General features: G+C 53.2%; 1 protein-coding gene across 7 annotated transcripts in view; it reads left to right on the top strand.

The window, feature by feature from the left end:
- The first annotated feature begins 2613 nt into the window (after positions 1-2613).
- The window catches only part of SORBS3 (sorbin and SH3 domain containing 3), a 29176-nt gene continuing 6110 nt past the window's right edge, over positions 2614-25679 (top strand). Inside the window, exons 1-17 of one of the 7 annotated variants that reach the window (XM_070375577.1) lie at positions 2614-2773; positions 7651-7792; positions 8023-8140; positions 9606-9799; positions 12498-12561; positions 15159-15197; positions 15660-15753; positions 17837-17927; positions 18256-18342; positions 18438-18491; positions 19526-19612; positions 20068-20114; positions 20559-20692; positions 20913-20965; positions 21087-21133; positions 21296-21410; positions 24500-24625. In XM_070375577.1, the coding sequence (XP_070231678.1) occupies positions 2670-2773; positions 7651-7792; positions 8023-8140; positions 9606-9799; positions 12498-12561; positions 15159-15197; positions 15660-15753; positions 17837-17927; positions 18256-18342; positions 18438-18491; positions 19526-19612; positions 20068-20114; positions 20559-20692; positions 20913-20965; positions 21087-21133; positions 21296-21410; positions 24500-24625 (1596 nt within the window). In that variant the 5' untranslated portion in view covers positions 2614-2669. Of the gene's footprint in view, positions 2774-4510; positions 5198-7650; positions 7793-8022; positions 8141-9605; positions 9800-12497; positions 12562-15158; positions 15198-15659; positions 15754-17836; positions 17928-18255; positions 18343-18437; positions 18492-19525; positions 19613-20067; positions 20115-20187; positions 20436-20558; positions 20693-20912; positions 20966-21086; positions 21134-21295; positions 21411-24499; positions 24626-25679 lie in introns of those variants that run through there. The other 6 variants (XM_070375582.1, XM_070375580.1, XM_070375578.1 and 3 more) reach the window with 6 other exon arrangements.

Genomic DNA, 25679 nt, shown 5'->3' with positions numbered 1-25679 from the left:
ACTAGATAATTGGATAAAAGTCTGAGTTCTCTCTTAGCCTTCAGGGTTTGGACGTGGCTGACTCTGAGAACCTTGAATAGATGGCTGTTACATCATGTGTGCGCTATGGAAAGATTTGTGCCAAGCTGGCCCAAAGCCCTCATTCTCTGTCCCAGGGGATCCATTCACTGTGGTTACCAGGCTCCAACGAGGACCACAACTGACCTGTAATGGGTATTTTTTCCCTAGCACACTTGAGTTAGGCCACACCACTGTCAGCTTCAGAGGGTCTTCCAAGACCCACAGTGGGTCACTCGTGTTCCCCTTCTGTTGCTCCTGCTTCCATGACTGTTTGGCCTCATAGAAGCTCTGGTAGAACTTGGCTGGCAACATAAGCAAAAGCTGGAGTCAGGTGTGGACCCAGGAGAAAAAAAGATGAAGTCCAGGGGATGAAACAGTGCAGACCTGTACTCCTGTCTCTGATGTGACTTGTTTTCAGTTCCTCACTAATGGGTCACCGTGGCCTTGCCCTGTAGAGAAGTCCAAAATCCTCAAAAGGAACAGGGCTTTCTATGCTAATCCATTCTGGTTGGTCTGCTTTGCTCAATGTCCCTGGCAGGAAGAAAACACTCTTCTGAGAGCACAAATTAAAACCTGCTCATAGCCTAACTAGACTCTATAGCAAAGTTTGTTCATTCCTGTGGAGAGGAAAAGAAGGAATAGCAGATGCTCTTCCTCCGTCTAATATGGGGGGACTGAGGCACAGAGCCAGGGGGCCACTTGGCTGTTAAGGGCTGATCTGACTGTGACATTCAGACTCCAGACTCCCAGCACCAGACACTCTTCAAGGACTGAGAGTTCAGGGTCTTCTTTTAAAAAAAAAAAATTATTTTTAATTGTAGGATAATTGCTTTACAATATTGTGTTGGTTTCTGTTGAGGCAGTCCTAGCATGGGTTGGAAAAGAATTTCCAGACAGAGCATTTCAGAAGGCAGTGAGTTTATTAAGAACAAAGAGCAGAGATAATGTGGGTACTTGAAAACGCAGTGGGCCGACCTCCTGACAGACCAGGGAAAGCCAATGCTTTTCGTGGGTTAGTGGCCAATTTTTATAGCCTCAAGACAAAATTCCTGCCAAAAGGCCAGCTTTAGGTGATTGGTTAGGATGCTATAGGATGAGCACTGGGGTGGCCATTTTTGCCTAATATGGGTCAGGGAGTTTGCTGGTGATGATCAGGGGGACTTTGAGCAAGATTACACGGGGCTCAGTCAGCTTCAGAGGTGACCTTTGTTCTGGGCTCCACTTCTGTGGCCTTGGGGCAAGGCCTCGCACCTGTGGCCTTGGGGCAAGACTCCACAGTTGCTTCCACACATCAACATAAATCAGCCACAGGCAGATACACACGTTGCTGAGAGTTCAGGTTTATGTCTTCTGGGATGCCTGGCTGACTTTTTCTCACTTGAGAAACGAAACTGAATTCTCCGCTCACCGTATTCACTTACATTAAAAAGCTACTTAAATGCTCTTTCCATTCATCCTTTCTTTTGGTGACTGAGGCTGATGTTCAGAGCCACCCACATTCCTGTATGAACACCTACCCTCTTCTCCCCTTCCATGTAAAGAGCATAACATCTACCAGTAGTCTCTTGGCTAATCATCCCTGAGTGTGGCAGGTGTGGACAGACCTCAGTTGACATGGGGGCCGTGGGGGGATAATCCATGGAACAAAAGGTGGCGGCCTCAGGGGGCAGGGTGGGGGCGGGGCACGCGGCCAACCAGGATCAGATAGCTAGAAAAAACAGAGCGGTTATGTAACAGTGTTTACTATGGCTCAGGTGGCTCTGAGAAGACACAGGCAGCAGCCCCCCTGACAAAAGATGGTGCCAGAGCCCCGGAAGAGTCAGAGGGAGGGAGGTCCCTGTCAGGCGATAAGGCAGTCGCCAGAGGAGAGAGTGCACTGGGATGAAAGGAATCTGCTCTGTTGTTGACGACAGCCCGGTCACCTGGGATGGCCCTCCCTAACCTCAGCTTCTCCTGAGCCATGCCAGCTCTCTGCCCCATCAGGCCAGCAGCCAGCGAGCTGAGGCTGGCAGGAGGAGTTGAGAAATCAGACACCTGGCTTGGGGTTGAATCTCTGGATGTCGCGACTCTTTTCCTTTTAATCTCCCACTTTTCAAAGAGAAAGGATTCTTCTCCCTAAAGATGAGCAGAAAAGGAGGCGTCAGTTCATTTCCTTAGACTCTGTGCTCCCACCGATTGCTCATCCTCTCTTCCATGAGGCTGTGGGTTGGAGGGAGCTCCTCCTTGGTCCAAGTACACAGCCTCTGACTCTCAGAAGGAGAATGATTCCTACAGGCACCATGGCACAGCAGGTTCTGACCTGAGACAGAAGGTGATAAGCCCAGCAGGACCTGAAGCAGACAGGCAGAAGTCAAAGCAGCTCAGGTCTCCGGCAGAGCTTCCCCCACTGCCTCCTACAAAGCTGGTTACTGGACTCCCCATTCCTATAGAGATGAGGCTGGTAGCCAATCCCCCGCTCCTCGCCCATGGCTGCCTCCTCCCCCTTGTGAGAAACAGGAAGCTGGGGACCTTTGTCGGCTCAGCTGCACCCTCTACATTAAATATTTATCTTGGAGTCCAGGTCAGAGCCCTAGAGAATAAGAGAAGCTTGCTGCTGGTGAGAAGCGGGTATGGCCAGGATTCCTGGAGTAGGAAGATCGTCAGCTTCACCATCTTTGGAGAACAAGGAAGAACACGAAAGAGATGTGGCCCTTAATCACCAGGATCCTGACAGGTGGGGAAAAAACTGGTGACAAGGGAGATGGGCACAAGCTTTGTCCCTCAAGGAGGGAAGAGGGTGGTGCCTGGGGGTGAGTAGGTGTCCGAGCCTTAGGGGAAGGGCAATGCACTGCCGCCTGCGCTCAGGTACTCTCAAAGCTCCTCCCTCCTCTCTGACGCTGACTGCTGTGGGCAGAGGTTACCCCGCCCATGCCCGTCCCTACAGCTTTCCTGGAGAATCAGAGATTCTTCAAAGTGATCTGGTTCAGCTCCCTGCTGTTGTTTAGTTGCTGAGTCCTGTCCGAGTCTTTTGTGACCCTGTGGACTGTAGCTTGCCTGGTTCCTCTGTCGAAATTCCTAGGCAAGAATACTGGAGTGGGTACTCAGTGCAATAATTACTTTTATGAAGATTCCCCACAATTGGCAGACTTGGAACTCCTGAAATCATTTAAAAGCTCTTTCTTGGAGACCTTGGATCTGCCTTGGAGTATGTACCCAGTGGTGCCAGGTCTGCCAGTGCAGCCAGACAGTTTCCACGCGGCAGCCCTGCAGACACTGGAAGCTAGGTGGCACGCCTCTCTCTTTCTCTAGCTTCTTAACCTAAACCTCCCCTCCTTCCGCGCTTTACATGTGAGATTGTTTCAAGCTGGTTCACCGCAAAGCAGACAGCTTTTTTAACCTGAATCAGGGAATGATATAGCTAATAGTATCTGTGATGGCAGGGATTTAAAAATAAGGTTTCATCTTTCTCCATTCCCTTCTCAACTTTTGTACTGAATGGGAAACACTCTGAAGTGCATGGTGGCCTCAGAGTACCAGTCTAACTCCTAGTTATCGTTTATTTGCTAAGTTGTGTCCGACTCTTTGTGACTCTCTGGATTGCAGCCTGCCAGGTTGCTCTGTTCATGGGATTTTCCAGGCAAGAATACTGGAATGGGTTGCCATTTCCTTCTCCAAGGGATCTTCCTCATTCAGAGATCCAACCCATTCTCCTGTATTGGCAGGCAGGCTCTTTACCATTGAGCCACTAGGGAAGCTCCCTAACTCCCTGTAGGTCCTAACAAATGGTTCCATATTTTCATAATCTATAATTGATCGCTTCCAAAGTAGATCTGAGATTGCCCGGCAGGTATGTACGATTTAGTTGATTTGGGGCATGGGGTCTCAGAGCCAAGCCAAGGACTAAGAAGTAGCATCCCAGAGTCTGTCCACTAGCAGTAAGCATTCATTAATAGTAAAGCATTCATCAAACCTTCACTATAACAGGCTCTGTGCCGGCACAGAGGCTCTCTCACACAGGGGAGAAGGGGTAGTGGGCATGGCCAGAGGGGATGAGAGCCAATGGGCCCGGGCTCTTGGGACCGGTGTCAAAGCAGTGGGAACAACGGAAAAGCAGCAAGATCAAAACAAATACGGTGTATGGGAACACCAAGACCCCGGTAACCCCATCCCTGCCAAAGGGACCTCGCCCTCATCCTCTTCAGGGGCGCGACACGCCCAGCGGGCCGCTGCCTCGGTCCAATTTCCTCCCGCGGCTGTCCTCCGCGGGGCCTGCACGTGTGTGAGCATCCGCCCATTGGCCAGTGCACGCGTGTGTGTGTGTATGTGTGTGTGTGTGTTTCTGTGTGCACACGCCTGGGACGCGCACTCACGCAATCAAACTCTGTCTTCAAGAGAGGAGGGAAACGGTCGGGCCTTAACTCGGCCCACTAGGCCACTCTGTCCGTGCAGCGACCTTATCCCGGCCCCAGCCTGTCTGCATCCGGGTCCCGTATCAGTGGCTGGCTCGACCCGGGTTCTTTAATCACTCCTGCTCTCTGTCCTGGCTCCGCCGAGCAGCGGCTCCCTTCCCACCCGCTGGAAATGTCGCTGGAAACTCTGAGTGCCGCTCGCTGGCCCCCGCCCCCGCCCGACGCCAGCCCTGCGGTGGAGGCGGGGGAAGCAGCTGGGAAACCGGAGCGGTCTCCCTGGGGACCCTGGACCGCCTCTCTCGGCGCCGCCTCGCGGCCGACCCGGCCCCCGGCAAGGCCCACAGCGTCCCCGCGGCCCGCCCGCTCGCACCCCGACGGGGAGCTCTCTCGCGCCCCAGCCGGCCGGAGCCCCCGCCCTCCACCCCAGTCCGGCCCAGGGGCCAGATCACAGGGAGAGACACACTCCGCCCGCACGCCTGCCGGCCCCGCGCGCCTCTCACGGTCCTTGCTCCCAGCGCTCGCCCTCGTCCCCACTTCTCCGGCCCCGCCGATCCCCCTCTTCCTCCTCGGGCGCCCAGCCTCGTGGAGCCCGTCCTGACCGGGTCACAAGGGCGGACGGCACAGCCCGGACTTCTCCCTGCCCTCCTTCCCCGAGGGCCCGCCGCGGCCGCGCCAGGCAGGAGCCGCGCAGAGATGCTCTTGTGTCCTCTCGGGCGTCCGCAGTCCCCTCCACCTGCTCTCCTGGGAAGGTAGGTGCCCCGGAGGAGAGGTGGCGGAGAGGAGGCGGGGGCTGCAGTCGGGGAGGGACCCGCACTCCAACCCGGGGGAACGCGGGAAGCCCCTCCCTCGGGGGTCCTGGTCCCAAACTCTGGGGGAGGGAAAGAGGTGAGAAGTCCCCCCTTAATCCAGATGAGACGAAAGTCGAGAAAACCTGAACTTGTCCACGTGGACTTGTAGCTGGAAAATACCCCTGGGATGCACCTAAGGCGCAAGCCCCCAAAGTCAAGGCAGTTCTTGGAGGGAGGGAGGAGTCTGCCAACTACAGTGGGCTATTTCACGTTTTTCAGCCGTTAGCGGGGAAGGGCTGCCCGATTTCAGGGAGAACCTGGGGATTTGCTGTCCCCTTCTGTTCTCTGCCAGATGCGGGACCCACTACCCCAGTGCCTCTATCCTCCCTATGAGAAGTCCTCCTTATCACCTCCTGGTACGAGAGGAACACTCAGCCCATCCTTCCCCACCCACTCCTGCATATCCTGAGAGGTGCATCACAGGGTGCTGTGTTAGGGAGAGTCAGACAGCTGGGCGACCAAGGATGAGCAGCATCTGAAGAATCAGACCTCCTACGGGCCTCTTCCTCCTGCAGGGCAGTTCTCAGGGAATGCAACAGGGTATGGCAATGAGAGGGAAGGAGGCTGGGTCAGCTGATGATCATGGCTGCCTGTGCTGACCTTGCATTTTGGCCTCGGTTGTCAGCTGTCTAGGGTGGGGTTGCGGCTAGGAATCAGCATGCCTCAGGGCTCCAGATCTCCTACTCTCCCCTGCCTCAGTTTCCCCCGCAGAGAGGGGGAGAGTAGCCGGGAACTGGGGTGTGTCTGCCTGTTTTGCTTTTGGTAGGAGTCCTAATTGGATCCAGCTGGTGAGCTGCCCCTCCTCCAGCCTCAGCCATTCACTCTCCCCCACCACCCCAGCTAGGGATGGGCCCGGAAAAGCTGTGTCCCCAGTAGGTCTGCTCAAATGTCAGAAGGAATTGCCACTCCCTGACTAAAGTCAGAGAGCTGCCCCCAGCTTTGTTTGTACCCTACAGCCCCACCATGGCTGAGCAGAAACTGGGTGCAGCAGTAGTCACAGCCCCCAAGGCACGTTCATCTGCTCTGGTCTTCACAACACTTACACTGCTCGTGTGACCCCCCAGCTGCACACCGCCTCCCACTGCATACCTCCCACCTACTATTCAGCTGAACCTCCTCTGTACTTATAACTCCCATACTGCTCATATGATCCCCGACCCAGTAACCCTGCACAAGCCACGTTCTTACATTCCATCCACCATCTTAAGTATCCACCGTGCTAACACTCCATGCTACACAAACAGCACCTCACAAGGTCCTTGCCACCCTCCTGGAGCCCCTAGATCCCACAGGCACACGCAAGCCTTAACTCTAAACAAAAGTGCCGGAACCGGTCCAGCGCCAGAAGGTGGCCGAGGTTGGCTCAGCCTCTGGCCACGTTCAATAGGACGGGTGAGGGGGGACAAGACGGCCTGGGCAGCTCGGCTCTCTGGTAGAAAATCCCCATTGCCTCCTCTCCTGAATGTGGGAGCCCTGTCTCTTGACCTCACCTTTGCCTGGGGTGGAAGGACCCAGCTGGCCAGTCTGGCATGATGCTCCCTGGAAGACCCTCTGTCCAAAAGACAGCCTGGAGGTGTAGGAGAAAGTGGGGTGTGTGCACACCTCTGTGTGTGTGCGTGTGTGTGACAGCACCACCTCCCTGTAGCTGGCCAACTCCCCGCTCACCCACTAACTCGCTGTCCAGCCCAAGCCTCGGCCCAAGCTGCCTGACCCCTCATGGCACCCTGAGTCCTGTGAGGCTTCGGTCTGAGCCAAGAGGCCAAAGAAGGGAGCTGATACTACTTTGAGCTCAGAACAAATGGTTCCTGCGGACTGGACATGCCCAGCCTCCCTAGAATCTTGGCCCCGCTGGGCAGTGGGCGGGTGGCCGCTTCCCACCCCACTGCCTGACTAACCCTTTGTGCCCTCTGGCAAGCAGATGCTCACGGGGCCTGGGGGTGGCAGAGGGAACTGAAACAAAGTCCTGGTACCCGGGCCCGCCTCTACCAGCTGCCCCAGTTCCCTCTGCCTTCCCTCTGGGGGAGAGGGCCATGCTGTTCAGTGAGAGCCCCAGAGGGGCAGGCCGCTGGAGGTGTGCTCCCAGCCAGCCTCCCTCCTCCTCCTCCTTGCCCGGCCTCCCCCTCCCCCACTCCCACCCAGAGCTCCTGCCTGAGGCCTAACAAGCAGCCCATTGTGCTTCTAGGAGCCTGCACGGGCAGCCTGAAGGCGGGTGCCCACAGCGGCCTGTTTCCTGGGTCTCTGAGCTCCCACCGAGTTGGCCCGACCCCCTCCCTCCCACAGCCCCAAGGTTGAACCCAGAGGACAGGGGCAGCCTGGACCCAGCAGGGCTTCCCTTACTTCTTCCTTCCCCACAGAGGACACGCCGAGGAGCAGCTCTCCAGCCCTGACCCGAGCATGCAGGCCCCACCCTACAGCCTCCCAGCTGGGCTCAGCCTGGATGACTTCATCCCGGGCCACCTCCTGGCCCACGTAGGGTCATCCGCCCGGGGGACACGGGTGAGTGAGACAGCAAGGGAGCGGGTACTATGGGCCCCTAGTTGGGGAAGGGGGCTCAGGACAGGTCAGGGGGCAGCAGGAGGATCAGCGCGGGAAGGGGGGTGGATGACAGCTCTAGAGAGCCTCGCTGGTTCACCAGACAGGGTCCAGCCCTCATCTTTTAGCCATCCCTCCTGCCCACCTGCAGAACCCTCTGGGCCTGAGCTGCTGCTCCTGGCCCCTCCCCACAGGTGCCTGTGATCCGGAATGGTGGCTCCAACACCCTTAATTTCCAGTTCCATGACCCTGCGCCCAGGACCGTGTGCAATGGGTACTTCCAACCGAGGAGAGATGCTTCCAGACACCCAGGTGGGTCTGCTTGGGAAAACCAGCTCCAGGGTTAGGGGTTGGGGAGAGGGGTTCAGTCAGAGGTTCTTGGGCTCAGCCTTCTGGCACTCACCCTGGGTCAGGTGGAGGGACAGGAGGTGGGTGAAAGTCTCTCAAGGCCCTGGGGCCAGTGAGCTCAGCTCACCACCCCTCCCTGTAGGCACGTGCTGGCCTGTAAGAGTGAAACTGCTGTGGTAGAGACCAGGCTGACACATCCCTTCCCCTGCCTCCCCCACCCAGTGCCAGGGGGAAGGAAATGTGCAGGGAACATAGCCTTAGGCCAGGGGGACCTCCAGCAGGCCAGGGGATGGCTTGGATTGGGAATGGAGGCTGAAGGAATGTGAGCATAGGTGGGTTGAAGAAGGGATGGGCGCTGAACACAAGACATGCCCCCTAAGGGCTGCCCCCATCCCCCATCTTTATGCAGCAGCCCAGCAATAGGTTGCAGAGACAGCTCTGGGACTCTGCCAGCTCCTGGGCTCCTATGAGTCAGCCCAGCCCAGCCCAACCCAGCCCACGGGGTCTGGGAGATTCCTGGAACCTCCTGTGTGCACGTCCACCCCCAAGGCCCCTCTCTTTAGGAGGATGGCAACATTTATAGAGCATTCCTTTGAGGCAGCCAATGTGTTGAGTAGTTTACACATTTAACAAATAGTCAGTAAGCACATAGAAAATCCTGGACACTGTAAAGACACTTTCCAGGTCTTACCTCACTTCATCCCTCCATAGCCTAGCAAGATAAGGTGTCATTATTAGCATCTTCTCAGTGAAGGACCCGTAGGGATGTTCAGTCACAAAGGCTGAGCTGAGGTTCAAACACTGGTCCATCCTGCCCTGAAGCCCTTTTGTTGTTACACCTGGAGGCCAAAGGTGCTGGTGAGTGAGTTTCTGCCCCTGGTTTGTCGATTATGTTCAGGCACTGTCCTGAACACAGTCACACACATTAGATCTCCCTGCAGCTCTGCTGTGACTACCCTCATTTTACAGAAGTTGGAAACAGAGGCACGGTGAAGTTGATTGCTGTGCCTAAGACACACAGCCAATAGGTCTGCATTCAGGTCTTTGCCCCCAGCCCCCCGGCCCTTTTCTGCCACACCCCACTGTCTTCCCCAGCTAGAGATGCCTCTAGCATTCTCTGCATGTGACAATTCTAGCTCTCATTCTGAAAACTCTGAGGACATCCCCAACAAAGCAGGGTGGGTTGGGAACGGGCATAGATTTCTCAAGATAAAATCCATTTTCATTCACTTTAACTAAAAAGTAAACAAACAGAGCCCTGTGGTCCTGCCAAGGATGGGGACATTTGTAGAGTCTGCGTCATCAACTTAGACAAACAAGGAGTTGTTGAAACTTTTGAACCCACAGGGCTCAGTGGTCTGAGGAGATGAGGGACAAACAAGCCTAGGTGGGGCCTCTTTGCTGAAGCTCCTCTCCATGTCCCCCACAGACCCTGCTTGGTATCAGACCTGGCCGGGTCCTGGGAGCCGGCCCCCTGGGAACCAGAAGACCCCTGCCTCCCAGCATTCCCAGAAGTGGTCAGCCACATGGACCAAGGACAGCAAACGGCGGGACAAGCGCTGGGTCAAGTATGAGGGCATCGGGCCCGTGGATGAGAGCGGCATGCCAATTGCGCCCCGATCTGTGAGTCCAGGGCTGGGGCTGCTGATAGGTGGGGCCCAGGGGTCCACCCTGAGCTCCACCTCTGATACAAAGGCTGTTCCCAAACCATACCAGACTAAAGCAGGGGTTCAACCATTATGGGTCTGGGGCATCATGAGCCCCATAAAATTATGAGCACTCTGGCATGTCTGAGTTGCACAAGTGATTTTTTTTTTGGCGGGGGGGGGGTGGACAGTTCTAGACTACCCCATAGGTTCTCAGTGGTAGAGAGCCACTACTGTAAGGGCTGACCCTGGCAGGGACTGCCCTGCTGCCCCATTCACGGCCCTGGGCCTGGCATGGCACTGGTGAAGTGGTTGCTGAGTAAGTGACTGACTGAATGGGTGAACGAGAGAGTCCTGCGTGAGGCCTGATGGAGCAGCAAGCTTGGAGGATCTGAAGGATTCATGCTGGGAGGACCTGCCCTTCCACCACTCCCAGGCCTATCCTGAGCCACCTGTCTGCCTCTAGTTCCTTATCGGAAACTCAGATTAGTAACATAGCCCTCTGCTTCCCAAGGTTCTTTGGCGTCACAAGTGAGGTCAGATCAGATCAGATCAGATCAGTCACTCAGTCGTGTCCGACTCTCTGCCACCCCATGAATCGCAGCACGCCAGGCCTCCCTGTCCATCACCAACTCCCGGAGTTCACCCAGACTCACGTCCATCGAGTCAATGATGCCATCCAGCCATCTCATCCTCTGTCGTCCCCTTCTCCTCTTGCCCCCAATCCCTCCCAGCATCAGAGTCTTTTCTAATGAGTCAACTCTTCGCATGAGGTGGCCAAAGTACTGGAGTTTCAGCTTTAGCATCATTCCCTCCAGAGAAATCCCAGGGCTGATCTCCTTCAGAATGGACTGGTTGGATCTCCTTGCAGTCCAAGGGACTCTCAAGAGTCTTCTCCAACACCACAGTTCAAAAGCATCAATTCTTCGGCGCTCAGCCTTCTTCACAGCCCAACTCTCACATCCATACATGACCACAGGAAAAACCATAGCCTTGACTAGATGGACCTTTGTTGGCAAAGTAATGTCTCTGCTTTTGAATATGCCTTCTAGGTTGGTCATAATTTTCCTTCCAAGGAGTAAGCGTCTTTTAATTTCATGGCTGCAGTCACCATCTGCAGTGATTTTGGAGCCCCCAAAAATAAATTCTGACACTGTTTCCACTGTTTCCCCATCTATTTCCCATGAAGTGATGAGACCGGATGCCATGATCTTCGTTTTCTGAATGTTGAGCTTTAAGCCCACTTTTTCACTCTCCTCTTTCACTTTCATCAAGAGGCTTTTTAGTTCCTCTTCACTTTCTGCCATAAGGGTGGTGTCATCTGCATATCTGAAGTTATTGATATTTCTCCTGGCAATCTTGATTCCAGCTTGTGTTTCTTCCAGTCCAGCGTTTCTCATGATGTACTCTGCATATAAGTTAAATAAGCAGGGTGACAGTATACAGCCTTGACATACTCCTTTTCCTATTTGGAACCAGTCTGTTGTTCCATGTCCAGTTCTAACTGTTGCTTCCTGACCTGCATACAGGTTTCTCAAGAGGCAGGTTAGGTGGTCTGGTATTCCCATCTCTTTCAGAATTTTCCACAGTTTATTGTGATCCACACAGTCAAAGGCTTTGGCATAGTCAATGAAGCAGAAATAGATGTTTTTCTGGAACTCTCTCTTGCTTTTTCCATGATCCAGCAGATGTTGGCAATTTGATCTCTGGTTCCTCTGCCTTTTCTAAAACCAGCTTGAACATCAGGAAGTTCACGGTTCACATATTGCTGAAGCCTGGCTTGGAGAATTTTGAGCATTACTTTACTAGCGTGTGAGATGAGTGCAATTGTGCGGTAGTTTGAGCATTCTTTGGCATTGCCTTTCTTTGGGATTGGAATGAAAACTGACCTTTTCCAGTCCTGTGGCCACTGCTGAGTTTTCCAAATTTGCTGGCATATTGAGTGCAGCACTTTCACAGCATCATCTTTCAGGATTTGGAATAGCTCAACTGGAATTCCATCACCTCCACTAACTTTGTTCATAGTGATGCTTTCTAAGGCCCGCTTGACTTCACATTCCAGGATGTCTGGCTCTAGGTCAGTGATCACACCATCATGATTATCTGGGTCGTGAAGATCTTTTTTGTACAGTTCTTCTGTGTATTCTTGCCATCTCTTCTTAATATCTTCTGCTTCTACCAGGTGAGGTAGAGGATGTGAAATACCTTCCTACCCTACCCCCCACCAATACTGTTTATTTTTCATTACATAGAAACACATATTCTTTGTAGAATCATCAGAAATACATAAAAACAAAAAAATATAAGCCACCCCAGATCTCACAATTTAAGGCTCATCATTGGTGGAGATTCTTCCATATATCTGGGTATTTTTTTTTATAATTGAAAAAAATTTTTTTGGCCATGCCACATGGGATCTTAGTTCCCCAACCAGGGATTGAACCCATGCTCCCTGCATTGGGAGCACTGAGTCTTAACCACTGGACCACCAGGGAAGACCCCTTCTATATATCTTACTCAAACATAACAAACTACACGGAGGTATTGTTACTAAAGATGTCACAACAGCCCACCCAGGGGGGCTTCAAGGGTGGCCAGAGAAAAGACTCAGTGAGGAAAAATGTCTGTGGCTTGATATTGGGAGGGTGGCCTGACTTTGCCTTCTTTGATCCCAGAGTGTTGACAGCCCCAGGGACTGGTACCGAAGAATGTTCAAGCAGATCCACCGCAAAATGCCGGGTGAGACCCCTTTCTGGGGCCCTCTCTCTGCCTGAGTGGGCTTGGGAGCGAGAGGTGGACAAGGAGACTTAACCTGTCCGGAAAGTGTCTCCACTCACCCCAGGCTCTGTCGTAAGTGGTCGCTAAAACAGACCAAAGGAGGGAACCGCCAATCTCCTCCCTGTATGGGGAACAGTGACCAGACGCTGTCCCCAGTGAGGGTCTGGGAAGCCGTGCAGTCACACATTCGTTCAGTCAGTCCCTTAACCGTGTGTTCAGCACTTGCTGTTTGCTGACTACTCTTCTAGGTGCTAAAGACAAAACAGGGAACAAACAAAGGTTGTTCCTGCCTTAGCAAAGCTTAAGACAGAAGGCATCACAGAGTAAACACACAGACATTTAATATGGCAGATGGTGGTAAGGGCTAGGGAGAAAAGGTCGGGAGGGTGCCCAGGGCAGGAAGGCTGCCACTTCACGCGGGCTGGTCAGGAAAGGCCCCTGAGAAGTGGCTTCTGAACTGAGAGCTAAGGTTGTGAAGGAGTTGTCCCTGCAGGGCTAGGGGAGGAGTGTTACTGCATGGGGAGCCTGGGGAACCCTGAGGCAGAGCAGGCCAGATTTGTTCTGGGGCCACAGAGAGGAGCTGGACTGCAGTGAGAGGGGCACGTGGTGGAGATGGAACCCAAAGATGCTGGGGTCAGGTCACCCAGGGCCTTGGGCTTTTACTCTATAAGAACTGAGGAGCCCCCAGGAGGCTTTGAGCTGAAGAGTGAGTGACAGGCTCTGACAGGTGGTGGCTGAAGTGACTCCCTCTGGCTGCCAGGTGGGGAAGAGATGGGGCCGGGTGGAGGCAAGGGACCAGTCAGGAGGTCTGTCCAGAATCCAGGCTAAAGACGACAGTGTCTCAGATCAGGGCAGTAGCAGCGGGCCTGATGGAATTCTGGAGACAGAATCATGGTAATTTGATGATGGATTGGATGTGGCATGAAAGAGACCAGTCAGGGATGACTTTAAACCTGAGTGAGTCCATGAAGTTGCCCTTTATAAATGTATATACACACAGGAAACGCAGGGAGGGGTTGTGTGTGTGCAAGTCTTAAGGGGCTTTCAGTTTTAGATACGGTTCATAAAAGTGGCAGTTGATGTTTGACTCTTTAGTGATCCCATGGACTGTAGCCCACCAGGCTCGTCTGTCCATGGGATTTTCCCAGGCAAGAATGCTGGAGTGGGTTGCCATTTCCTTCTCCAAGGGCTCTTCCCCACCCAGTGATCAAACCTGCATCTTTGGCATTGAAGGCAGATTCTTTACCACTGAGCCACTGGGCAGTTGATAAACAGGTCTGTAGTTTCTAGGGTGAGGCTTAAGCTGTAGATGGAAATACCAAGCACCCACTCAAAGAGATTTTTGGTGTAAAGGTTCCCCAAGTAGCTCTGATGTACAGCTAAGGTTAGGAGTCCCTGAATAGACAGTATTTTTTAAGGTAGAAGACTGGACCAGATCACCCAAGGAGATGGAGAGACAGAGGCCCAGGGACTGAGCCCTGAAGTACTTGCTTGGAGAGATGGGCAGGAATCAACTAGGCTGCCTGGGAAGGGGCAGCTTGGGAGGCAGGAGGAAAACCAGAGTAGTCTCCCTGAAGCCAAGTGACAAGAAATTTCTAAAGGAGGAAGTGAACCTGTGTGACTGATGCTGCTGCTGATCAAGTGGGACTGACTATTTGATCTGGTAACATGGAGGTCACTGGAGTCCTTGACAAGGGTGGCTCAGGCTGAAAGCCTGCTTATCAGGAAGTGGAATTGAAGACACTGAGTTTCTTATGGCCAGCATGCATGCAACCCTATGAACTGTAGCCTGCCAGGCTCCTCTGTTCATGGGATTTTCTAGGCAAGAATACTGGACTGGGTTGCCCTGCCCTCCTCCAGGGGATCTTCCCAACCCAGAAACTGAACCTGTGTCTCTTATGTCTCCTGCATTGGTAGGTGGGTTCTTTACCACTAGCGCCACCTGGGAAGCCCCTTATGGCCAGTAGTTGGCTGCAAAGGAAAGCAGAAAACTCCAAGAACTGGAGGAAGGTGTGGGATCCAGAGAGGGGGGTTGTGGTTTGCATTTAAGGTCAGGGCTGTAGTTACGTGTCTGTGTTCCAAGGAAATCAAGAGGGTTGGCTGGTCAGTAGCTCTTCCTTGGAGGCCCCAGAGAGTCCTGAGCACCTTGAAGAGTGGGTCTGGGCAAAGGGGGAAGATTTAGAAGAGGGTGCAGAAAGGGCAAGAGGGTGAAGGGGAAATGGAATTCTCTAAATTGACCTGGCGAGGGCAGGTCTCCAAAGGTCAGGGAGAGGGTGTGTGTGGGAATGTAGGGAGGGAGGGGCAGGAGGGTTTGAGCAAGGCCACTGCCCTCTTGGCTCGCTCGGGTCCTAAGGCAGCCAGAGGCATTTCAAGCCCTCCTGAGAACTGCCCTCCTAATTCCTTCCCTCCCTCGAGACATTTTTTAGGCTCTGACTCAGCCCCTGGGCCCCTGCTCTAGGCAGGAGGGACTGGGAGCCTCTGGGGCTGCCTCCCAGGGCTCCCCATCCTTGTCCTCGCTTGCTGTCCCCACCCTGATCGAGTCCTTTCTGCTACCCTAGACCTACAGCTGGACTGGACCTTCGAGGAGGCACCCAAAGGTGAAGGCAGGGGTTGGGGGGTGGCATGCCCTAGCCTGGTGCCTGCATTTACCCCTCCCTGCAGCCACGCCTGGCTTTGGGGCTCCCCAGTTGGCTCAGCTCAACTTGTGAAGTTTGTACAGCCCATTTCCATGAGCTCCAAATCCCCTGGTCCATGGTATTAATAATTCAGAGCCCCTGAGTCACTGTCCAGCAAATGCCTAGCCCTGGCTCTGCTTTCTCTGGGCCTCTCTTTTCTCACGTGTAAAACAGGAACACCCCAGAGATGTTTCAAAGGTTTGGTAAAGAGTGTAAAGCTCTTGGCACCCAGCCCATAGTTACTGGTCCAGAGCATCACCCCTGTTCCCACCAGCCACCCAGGAGCGTGGGTAGGGGTGGGCCAGAACCTTCTATGGTCACCCAGGTGCCCTCAACCCCAGCCTTCACCTTCCATCGCTCCTGTTTATTTTCTCTCACTTTCAGTGGATTCTTCCTGTGCCACCTCTGCAGACTCAAGGCATCCAGGGCCCCAGCAGAGACCACCTGCCAGGCCAAACCAGATGTCGCCTCTGAGCGGGTGAGCCATCAAGGGGAGGGCCCCAGAGCTTCAGAGGGGTGCTGGCTTCCTTGAGGGGACTGGCACCCCCTGGTGGCCACAGCTGGCACAGTCTCGCACCAGGCCAGCAGGCTCCTGCTCATGGCTTTGCCCCTTCTCAGCGTTCCCACTGCTTGAGATCCTCCATGCCACCAGAGCCGAAGGGGGATGACCTGACTGCTGTTTGTGGTCAGGACCACCTGGGATGCCTCTGTATTTGGCAGCAGGAATTCATCACCCCAAAGGTCCATGCCTCATTTGGGGTGGAGAGCGGGGTAGCCTGTGGCTAGGTGTGGACCTGCAGCCATCCATTCTGAAGCCTGTGAGAAAACAAGGGGCATAGAGGATCACAGGCTTTGTCCCAGATGCCACTTAGAGAGGAACCCTGCAGACAGGTCAAGGACGCAGTGCATCTTTTCTAAGCAAACCACACAGGCTCAGCCCGAGCTGCAGGGGCTCAGCCCAACCTCAGGAATCAGGAGGCTCTCTGTCACAGTGTCACTAATGAGTTTCTGATTCCTTTCTGGGAACAGAGTGACCTCATTAGCCTGGCCTTAACTGGGCTGTGGCTCTTGGCATCATCAATAAGGTAGAAACTAAGATTTGGTCAAAATTTGGACCCAGATTTCTGGATTCTTGCCTGGAAAATTCCATGGACAGAGGAGCCTGGCGGGCTACAGTCCATGGGGTCGCAAAAATTTGGACGCAACTGAGCACGCACGTGCACCTCTGGATTCAAACCAGTGTGCTGCACTAGCCACGTGACCTTGACCAAGGTAACCAGTCTAAGCTTCTCTAGCTCCATCTGTTAAATGGGAATCAGAGGGTGGCATGAAGATCAAAGTACACTGCAAGTCTCCACAAACATGATTATCATACAAGCTTGATTATGACTAGTTGTTGTTGGTGTTCAGTTGCTCAGTTATGTCCGACTCTTTGTGATCCCATGGACTACAGCATGCCAGGCTCCTCTGTCCTCCACTGCCTCCTGGAGTTTTCTCAAATTCATGTCCATTGAGTCAGTGATGCTGTCTAACCATCTCGTCCTCTGTTGTCCCCTTCCCCTACCTTCAGTCTTTCCTAACATCAGGGTCTTTTCCAATGAGTCAGTTCTTCCCATCAGGTGGCCAAAGGATTGGAGCTGCAGCTGCAGCATCAGTCCTTCCAATTATGACTACAGCTTCCTTAAATTAGGAACAATGTATTCCATTCTCATACCACTGTTGTTAGTGATGTTAAATTAGGAACAATGTATTCCATTCTCATATCACTGTTGTTAGTGATGTTCTTCCTAGAGTAGAGTCATAGTAACAGCCGACAAATCCTGCCCCTCCCCTCAGACATTCCATCACTTGATAAGCTTGGTACAGTGGTTCCACTTGGTGGAAATATTCAAATTCAGCAGAAACTGGAAGATTTCAGCCAGCCAAGAAGGGAGTCCTGGAAGGACACTCAGGTAACTGTGACAGATGACATCGATGATCTAGCACCTCAGGGAACTGAGACCTGTGGAGCAGAAGTAACTTGTTCAGAGCTCTGGGGTCAGGCCTGCAGGCTCTTTCCCCTGACCTGGGTTTTCCCGGAACTAAGATGTAGTCTCACACCCTTGAGTATGGGTGCAAGACCACTTGGTCATGGTGACCAACTTCATCGAAGCTGCACAGACGTACATACCCACAGTCATGGGGCCAGACAGAAGCCAAATGCAGGGTATTTCACCAAGGCCAGCAGGAAAGGGACTGGCCACTTCTGGAGCAGATGTGTATGTGTTACCCCTGTCTTGGGTGTCTCAGGTATGTTCCCTCACCTAAGATTCCCCACACCCTTATAAAGGTGGGAGTCATTCTCATAGGTGTTGAATCAGAGGCTCTGAGACCAAAGGAGACACAGCTAAGTGGTGGGACTGGAATTTGAATTCAGAGCTAATAACATTTTACTATTTAACACTGCTTCCACAGCCCAGAGCAGGTGGGGAGGGGGTGCAGCTCCCTCTCCAGGACTGTGTGCTCACACCTGCCTCTGTTTCCCTAAAACGAAACTGAAAGATGTCTTTGCCTTTCTTTAGAAGAAGCTGGGACGTCTCTGAAGAGTCTCTTAGAAGCACCTTCAGTTGCAGTCCTGGAGCACCCTCCTCCCTGCACCAGACCTCAAAGCAGGTAGCTTGCCCAGCATCCCCTCTCCCTGCCCAGCACTTCTCCCATCACCATGCTCTCTGGTCAGGCTCTCTGCTGCAGTAGTCGGTATAGTCTGTATAGTCCATGGGGTCGCAAAGAGTCAGACACAACTGAACGACTTTCGCTTTCTGCTGCAAGCACAGGTAAAGCTGTTCTTCATCTTGGAGCCTGTGCAGCCAGAAGATCCTGGAATTCTGGGGAGGGTGCTGATGGGCACGGAAGTGGACAGTGGCTGAAAGCCTGCTTTTCAAGCCTGGCCAGTGTCCCAGTACCCCTCTCTTCAACCTAATGCCTACTCCCTGCCATGCAGGTGCTCAGACGCCAAGAGAAAGCGGACAATGTCTGGACGGAAGAATCCTGGAACCAGTTTCTGCAAGAACTAGAGACTGGGCAGAAGGTGTGTGGGCCTGGTTCTCTGGAAAAGGATGTACCCTCAAATCGTGCATTAGGGGAGCGATTTCACCCCCTCTGACTCACTCTTCCCACTCTTAGCCCAAGAAACCACTGGTAGACGACCCTGTTGAGAAGCCCTCCCAGCCCATTGAGGTGCGTACTGTGGGCAGGTGGGTGGGAGTGGACACAGTTTGTTGGGGGACCAGTGAGGGATTTTCTGGGTGGTCAAGGTCCCCATGACCATGGGCCAAGGCCATGGACTCAAAACTCTGACCCTCTCCAGTCCCATATGGTTTAGCTCTGTACCCCCAGCATCCAGGACAGTGCCTGGCATACAGTGTGTGAAAGTGTTAGTTGTTCAGTCATGTCCGACTCTTTGCAACCCCATGGACTGTCGTCCACCAGGCTTCTCCGTCCATGAAATTCTCCAGGCAAGAATACTGAAGTTGGGTAGCCATTCCCATCTCCAGGGAATCTTCCCAACCTAGGGATCGAACCCAGGTCTCCTGCAGTGCAGGCAGATTCTTTGCCGTCTGACTCACCAGGGAAGCCTCTGGCATACAGTAGGTGCTAAGTAAACACGTGTTCAAAATTGTGTATTCATCACAGCAGGCTGAGAAGAGACTGATCAGGGTGGACTGGAATTGTCAGGAAGTATTCTTGGAAGATGGAGCTTGGAGGCCAGGCAAAGAGAGGGGGTGCCCAGGATGGGGGTGACACAGGCAGAGGCTGGAAGGGTGTGTGTGTGTGTGTGTGTGTGTGTGTGTGTGTGTGTGTGTAACACTCATCAGCTGGACTGGCTGTGGGAGGGAGGGCAGGGTTGGATAGAGTGAAGCCAGGCTGTAGAGGGCCATAAAAGACTTGACAGGAGAGGAAGTAGGGAGCCTGGTCCTGAAACACATCAGGAAATACTGAAGTGTTACCCTGGTCGTAAGGGATGGGTGAGCTGGGTCAGCAAGGAGGGCCCTCCTGACACCCCAAGACACACCTCCTGGCAGGCCCAGAGGTAGTCAGCCTGGCCTGGCCCCGCCCCCTGAGCCTGCCCTTTACCCCAGCGCCTCGAGCTTTGACGTGTTGCCATTGGGCTTCTCACACCTGATTTTCGCCCAGGCCAGCGCCCCCCACCGTATACTCCCCGCCCCCAACCTTGCCCCTGGCCCAAGTCTCTCCGCACAACCCGCCCCCAGGTCCTGCTGGAGAGAGAGCTGGCCAAGCTGAGCGCCGAGCTGGACAAGGACCTGCGGGCAATAGAGACTGGGCAGCCGTCCCCCAAGGTACCGGCCCCCCGGGGCCCTCCTGGTGGGCGCAGGAACCCCGAGCCGCCAGGCATGGCTTTGGTGGGAGGGGCAGGCCGACGAGAGGCATCGCCTCCAGCTGCACTCGCGACCTTGGGCGACTCCATCCAAGTCTCCTCCCTAAAGTGCGGGGCGATCACTGTTCCTAGCGACCCCTAAGAGCCCTCCCTGGGCCGACTCCACGTCAGCTTGCCCTCCGGAGCCGGCGGGGTCCCTCGCCCCCGGGACCTCAGCCCCGGGGCCCCATGTCCCGGCCTTCCCTCCTCCTTCCACACCCGCCGTCCCTCCCCCGGCTCCTCGCTCCTCCCGCTCCCGGCCCGCCGCCCCGCGTCCCTCCCGCCCCTCCTCTCCCGCTCCCCCTCCCGCTCCCTTCCCGGCCGCAAACTTTTCCGGAGGCGGCGTCCCGGGCCTTGACCGCGCCGTCTCCCGCACAGAGCTCTCAGGCGCCCCGACGGTCCCGGGAGCCGCGGCCCCCAGCGCGGTGAGTGGCGGTGGAGACGTGGCGCGGGGAGGGGTGGCGAGCCCCGGACGCCGACGGCGGGAGGAGGGGCGGGAGCGCGGAGAGGGGCCGGCGGGGACCCGATCCGCCGCTCGTCGGCCGGGTTGGGGGGCCGTCCCTGGTCCGCCGAGGGAAGCTGGTTCCCCGGCCCGGGGGGACTCGGGTCGCAGCAGCGAAGGGATCCTGCGCTCACTCCCGCCTCCCCCACCCCCGGGCCGCACCCTTTCCCGGCCTTGACCACTCGGGAAGTAGGACATCCTGCTGAGGGCCCGGGACCTGGGAGACGCCTCCAGAGAAGGAGGGGTGGGGTAGGGGAGATGGGGGGAGGGAGTACTGAGGGTGGGGGGCGTTCGGGCGGGCAGTGGGGAGCCGGGTCGAGGGTGAAGCTCCAGACAGGTGGCTCACTCCTGCGTCGTGCCCGCGCAGCCCGGCCTCCGCCTGGAGCTCCAGCTCCCCGAATGCACTTTACCCGAGTTCCTCCCTGAGCCCCCACAGGATGGCGGATGGAGGAAGCCCCTTCCTAGGTCGGAGGGACTTTGTCTACCCTTCCTCAGCTCGAGGTGAGAACCAGATACTGCTCTTGTTCTCACCCAGACGGCCCCCTCTGCCAGCACCACTGCTCCAGATAAGGTGGTGCCCCTGCAGAGGTGGCAGGAAGGTCACGGAACCCCCCTGTTCCCACTGGTTCCTGTCCTGGGCAGGGAGGGGGGGACAGAGCCCCATCCCAGCCCTGCCCCCCAAGACATGGCCTTCCGAAGCTGAGGCAGTGCTTCTCCACAGACCCTAGTGCCTCTGATCCAGGGGGCAGTCCTGCCAGGAAGGAAGAGAAGAAGGTAAGGGCGGGTGGGACCATCAGGGTGCAAGGAGGGCCTGGGGTGGGTCCCTGTGACTGCTCTTGCCTACTTGCGGGCTGAATGACTGAGGTCACCTGCTCTGTCCTCTCCCCCTGCCCAGAGGAAGGCCGCCCGGCTCAAGTTTGACTTCCAGGCTCAGTCCCCTAAGTAAGTACCATTCTGCCTCTTGCCTTCCCTGTGGCAGTCCCTGGGAGGACAGGACTGCAGTGTGCCCCCCTAGAGGGTGGGGAGGGATTTCGGGGACACTGGGCAGAGTCTGGAGGACCCTGAGGACTTCAGATTGCTGAATGTCCTTGCTCTGGCCTTCAGGGAACTGACTCTGAAGAAGGGTGACATTGTCTACATCCACAAGGAGGTGGACAAGAACTGGCTGGAGGGAGAGCACCATGGCCGCCTGGGCATCTTCCCTGCTAATTACGTGGAGGTGAGTGGGGCGACAAGCAAGGGGCCCTGCCAGGAGGGTGGAAGGGTTTGCAGAGACTTAGAGAATGCAGACCCCCTTTAACCAGCCAGGGAACCTCTCCAGAACTGGCTGCTCCCTCACACCTGGCAAGTTTCCTAAGACTAAAACTGTGAGCTGGGGTAGGGGCCAAGTCTCAGCCTCATTCATGCCCTCCAGGAAATGTTTGTTAACGAAGGCCTAAAGGTGGAGCCCAGACCAGGGGAAGAACAAAAAATCCCAGTTCCTGTACTGGAGGCCATCAGTCCTCTCAGCGTCCCCCACTTTCACCACTCAGAATCCACCTCTCAAAACCTACATCTCCAGCTGTCTTTTGGGAAGAAATCTAATTGCAACTGACAAGAATATGAAGTCTGAGATGGTTCACCAGTCACATATACTTGTGTCCTCTCCTTCCTGTGTATCACCTCCCTCAATCCCCCGATCAACCTGGCAAAGTAGTAGATCACCCCCATTTTACAGATGCACTAAGGTTCAGAGCCAAGTTGTTAAGTAGAAAATCTAGAATCCGAATCCAGAGACAAGGTTGTGGGTTTGATAGATATGGGGCTATGAGTTATTGAGTATTTGCATCTTTTAAGGAATTTCAGATTATCTGATATATCAGCATAAAGTTGTTCATAATATTTCATTATTATCCTCTTAAATATTTATTTTTGACTGCACTGGGTCTTCATTGCTGTGACTGGGCTTTCTCTAGTTGCAGCAAGTGAGACTACACTTTCTAGTTGTGGTCCATGGGCTTCTCCTTGTGATGGCTTCTCTTGTTGCAGAGCACGGAGTCTAGAGTGCTCAGGCTTCAGTAGTTGAGGTGCACGAGCTTAGTTGCCCCGAGGCATGTGGTGTCTTCCCAGACTAGGGATTGAACCTATGTTTGTTATTATCCTCTTAATGTCAGTTCAGTTCAGAGGCTCAGTTGTGTCTGACTCTTTGCGACCCCATGAACCGCAGCACTCCAGGCCTCCCTGTCCATCACCAACTCCTGGAGTCCACCCAGACCCTTGTCCATTGAGTCAGTGATGCCATCCAACCATCTCATCCTCTGTCGTCCCCTTCTCCTCCTGCCCTCAATGTTTCCCAGAATCAGGGTCTTTTCCAATGAGTCAGCTCTCTGCATCAGGTGGCCAAGGTATTGGAGTTTCAGCTTCAACATCAGTCCTTCCAATGAACACACGGGACTGATCTCCTTTAGGATGGAATGGTTGGATCTCCTCACAGTCCACAGGACTCTCAAGAGTCTTCTCCAACACCACAGTTCAAAAGCATCAATTCTTCAGCACTCAGCTTTCTTTATAGTTCAGCTCTCACATCCATACATGACCACTGGAAAAACCATAGCCTTGACTAGACAAACCTTTGTCGGCAAAGTAATAACTCTGCTTTTTAATATGCTATCTAGGTTGGTCCTAACTTTCCTTCCAAGGAGTAAGCGTCTTTTAATTTCATGGTTGCAGTCACCATCTGCAGTGATTTTGGAGCCCCCAAGTCAGCCACTGTTTCCACTGTTTCCACTGTTTCCCCATCTATGTGCCATGAAGTGATGGGATCGGATACCATGATCTTCGTTTTCTGAATGTTGAGCTTTAAGCCAACTTTTTCACTCTCCTCTTTCACTTTCATCAAGAGGCTCTTTAGTTCTTCTTCACTTTCTGCCATAAGGGTGGTGTCATCTGCATATCTGAGGTTACTGATATTTCTCCTGGCAATCTTGATTCCAGCTTGTGCTTCCTCCAGCCCAGCATTTCTCATGATGTACTCTGCATAGAAGTTAAATAAGCAGGGTGACAATATACAGCCTTGACATACTCCTTTTCCTATTTGGAACCAGTCTGTTGTTCCATGTCCAGTTCTAACTGTTGCTTCCTGACCTGCATACAGGTTTCTCAAGAGGCAGGTCAGGTGGTCTGGTATTCCCATCTCTTTCAGAATTTTCCACAGTTTATTGTGATCCAAAGTAATGTCCTTTCCTTCATTCCTGACATTGATAATCTCTGTCTTTTCTTATTCTGGCTAGAAATTGGTTAATTTTATGGATCTTTTCAAAGAAACAACTTTCGATTTCATTGATTTTTCTCTACTTTTGTTTTCAATTTCATTGATTTCTGCCTCTTCATTATTTCCTTTATTCAGCTTGTGTTAAGTTCTTTTTCTAGTTTCTTTGAGTGGTAGTTCAGATTATTGATCTGAAACCTTTTTCTCCTAAGTGTAAACATTTAATGCTATAAATTCCTCTCTAAGCATAGCTTTTACCTACAACCCACAGATGTTGATATTTTGTTTTTGTTTTTTTTCATTCAGCTCAGGCTATTGTCATTTCTTTGTGGCTTCCTCTTTGACCCATCGATTGAGTCGTCTATTTCAGGCTCTTTATCTCCTAGGCATCAATAGACCTCCTCTATCCTTAAAACGATGTCCCTGATCCTGAAGTTCCACAAGTATATACAGTATTGCATATCATCAGTCATTTACATCTTGAAATGCCGGAAGTGTTACTCAGTCGTGTCCAACTCTTTGCAACTCCATGCACTGTTGCCCCACCAGGCAATCGTCTGAGCCACCAAGGAAGTTTTATATCTTAGTATGAACTAGTTTATTAGCATCTTGATTTTTCTGAGTAGGATGAAGTGACGAGAGCATGGGGACCCTGGGCACATGGTGGGGTAAAAGTGGAGGGGGAGGAGGGACACTTGGTTCTAAGCAGTGGTGAAATGGTAGATCCTCACTTTTAGAACAGGCTACCAGGAGTTCCCTGCTCCTTGGTACCTCTCATATCCTTCTGTGCCCCAATGTAAACTCTCTCCTGTTTGCACCGCCATTGTCCACTCTGATAATGCCCACTCCACATAACTTCTGGTGAAAATTCTTCCTCCAGAAGCATTCTGGGACTGACTACCCCTGTGCCCTGTGCTCACTGCTGGCTCCCCCCAGGCTTGTGTTTGGTATCTGTCTCCAGTGTGGTCTGGGGACAGACCTTGGTCATATTGCTTCCCCAGGAGCCCAGGTCTGTGCCCAGTTGATACCCAAGCTGAATCACATGTCCTCTCTTCCTCCAGGTGCTGCCAGCAGATGAGATTCCCAAGCCCATCAAGCCTCCGACCTACCAGGTGCTGGAGTATGGAGAAGCCGTGGCCCAGTACAACTTCAAGGGGGATCTGGAGGTGGAGCTTTCCTTCAGAAAAGTACGCTTGGCCAGGGGGAAAGGGGGGTGGGGCAGGGTAAGGGCAGCTGAAGACATAGGTAAATGTGTGCAGTAAAAATATTCTTTAAAAAAAAAAATCAGATATACCTATTTTCACTAGTGTTTCAGATTTTTATTCTCAATCTCTTTGGATATATTTCCCTTAATTGTGCCCATTTTAATTTATTTACTTTTATTATTTTTTTTTGCTGCATAGGCTCTTTGTTGTGGCACGCAGGCTTCTGTTACAGCACGTGGGTTCTAGAGCATGTGGGCTCAGTCGTTGTGGTGCTCAGGCTCTCTAGTTGTGGCATGGGGGCTTGGTTGCCCCACGGCATGTACAATTTTAGTTCCCTGACCAGGAATTAAACCGAGTCCCCTGCATTGGTAGGCGGACTCTTAACCATTGGACCATCAGGGAAGTCTCCTGTCCATTTTTATTTGTTTATTTATTTTAATTTATTTGGTTGTCCTGGGTCTTAGTTGCAGCATGTGGGATCTAGTTCCCTGACCAGGGACCGAACCTGGGCCCCCTGCATTGGGAGTGCAGAGTCTTAGCCACTGAAACACCAGGGAAGTCCCTTGCCCATTTTTAAAATGTTCAAAACTTCTAGAGTAGTTGTGCTTTTTCTCAAGTTGCAGGTTGGTAGGCTGTGAGGATCACATCAGCATTTTAAAAATAATAGAATGGAAGTCTTAGAATACCTTGCATGTAGAAAGGGTATTTCATCCAACTCTTAGACAGGTGTGTGTGTGTGTGTGTGTGGGTGGGTGTACTGGATTGATATTACAACATATTCTTTTTACTATAGATAATGGTTCAGAAAGCTTGAAAAATGTTGAGACTTCCCTGACAGTCCAGTGGTTAAGGCTCTGCACTTCTAATGCAGGCGACACAGGTTCTATCCCTGGTCAGGGAATTAAGTTCCCACGTGCAATGCAGTGCAGCCAAAAAATTCAAAAACAAAGAAAAAAAAGAAAATGGAGTAATGCCCCAGAAAGCAAGGGAACTGGTCCCTCTTGGTTTATTTTGAGGGCAAAGGGTGTGAATGCAC

This window comes from Bos mutus, chromosome 8, assembly GCF_027580195.1.
Source record: "Bos mutus isolate GX-2022 chromosome 8, NWIPB_WYAK_1.1, whole genome shotgun sequence".
Classification (NCBI taxonomy): domain Eukaryota; kingdom Metazoa; phylum Chordata; class Mammalia; order Artiodactyla; family Bovidae; genus Bos; species Bos mutus.
Note: the sequence above shows the minus strand (reverse complement) of the source record. Positions and strands in the feature narration are given on the sequence as shown.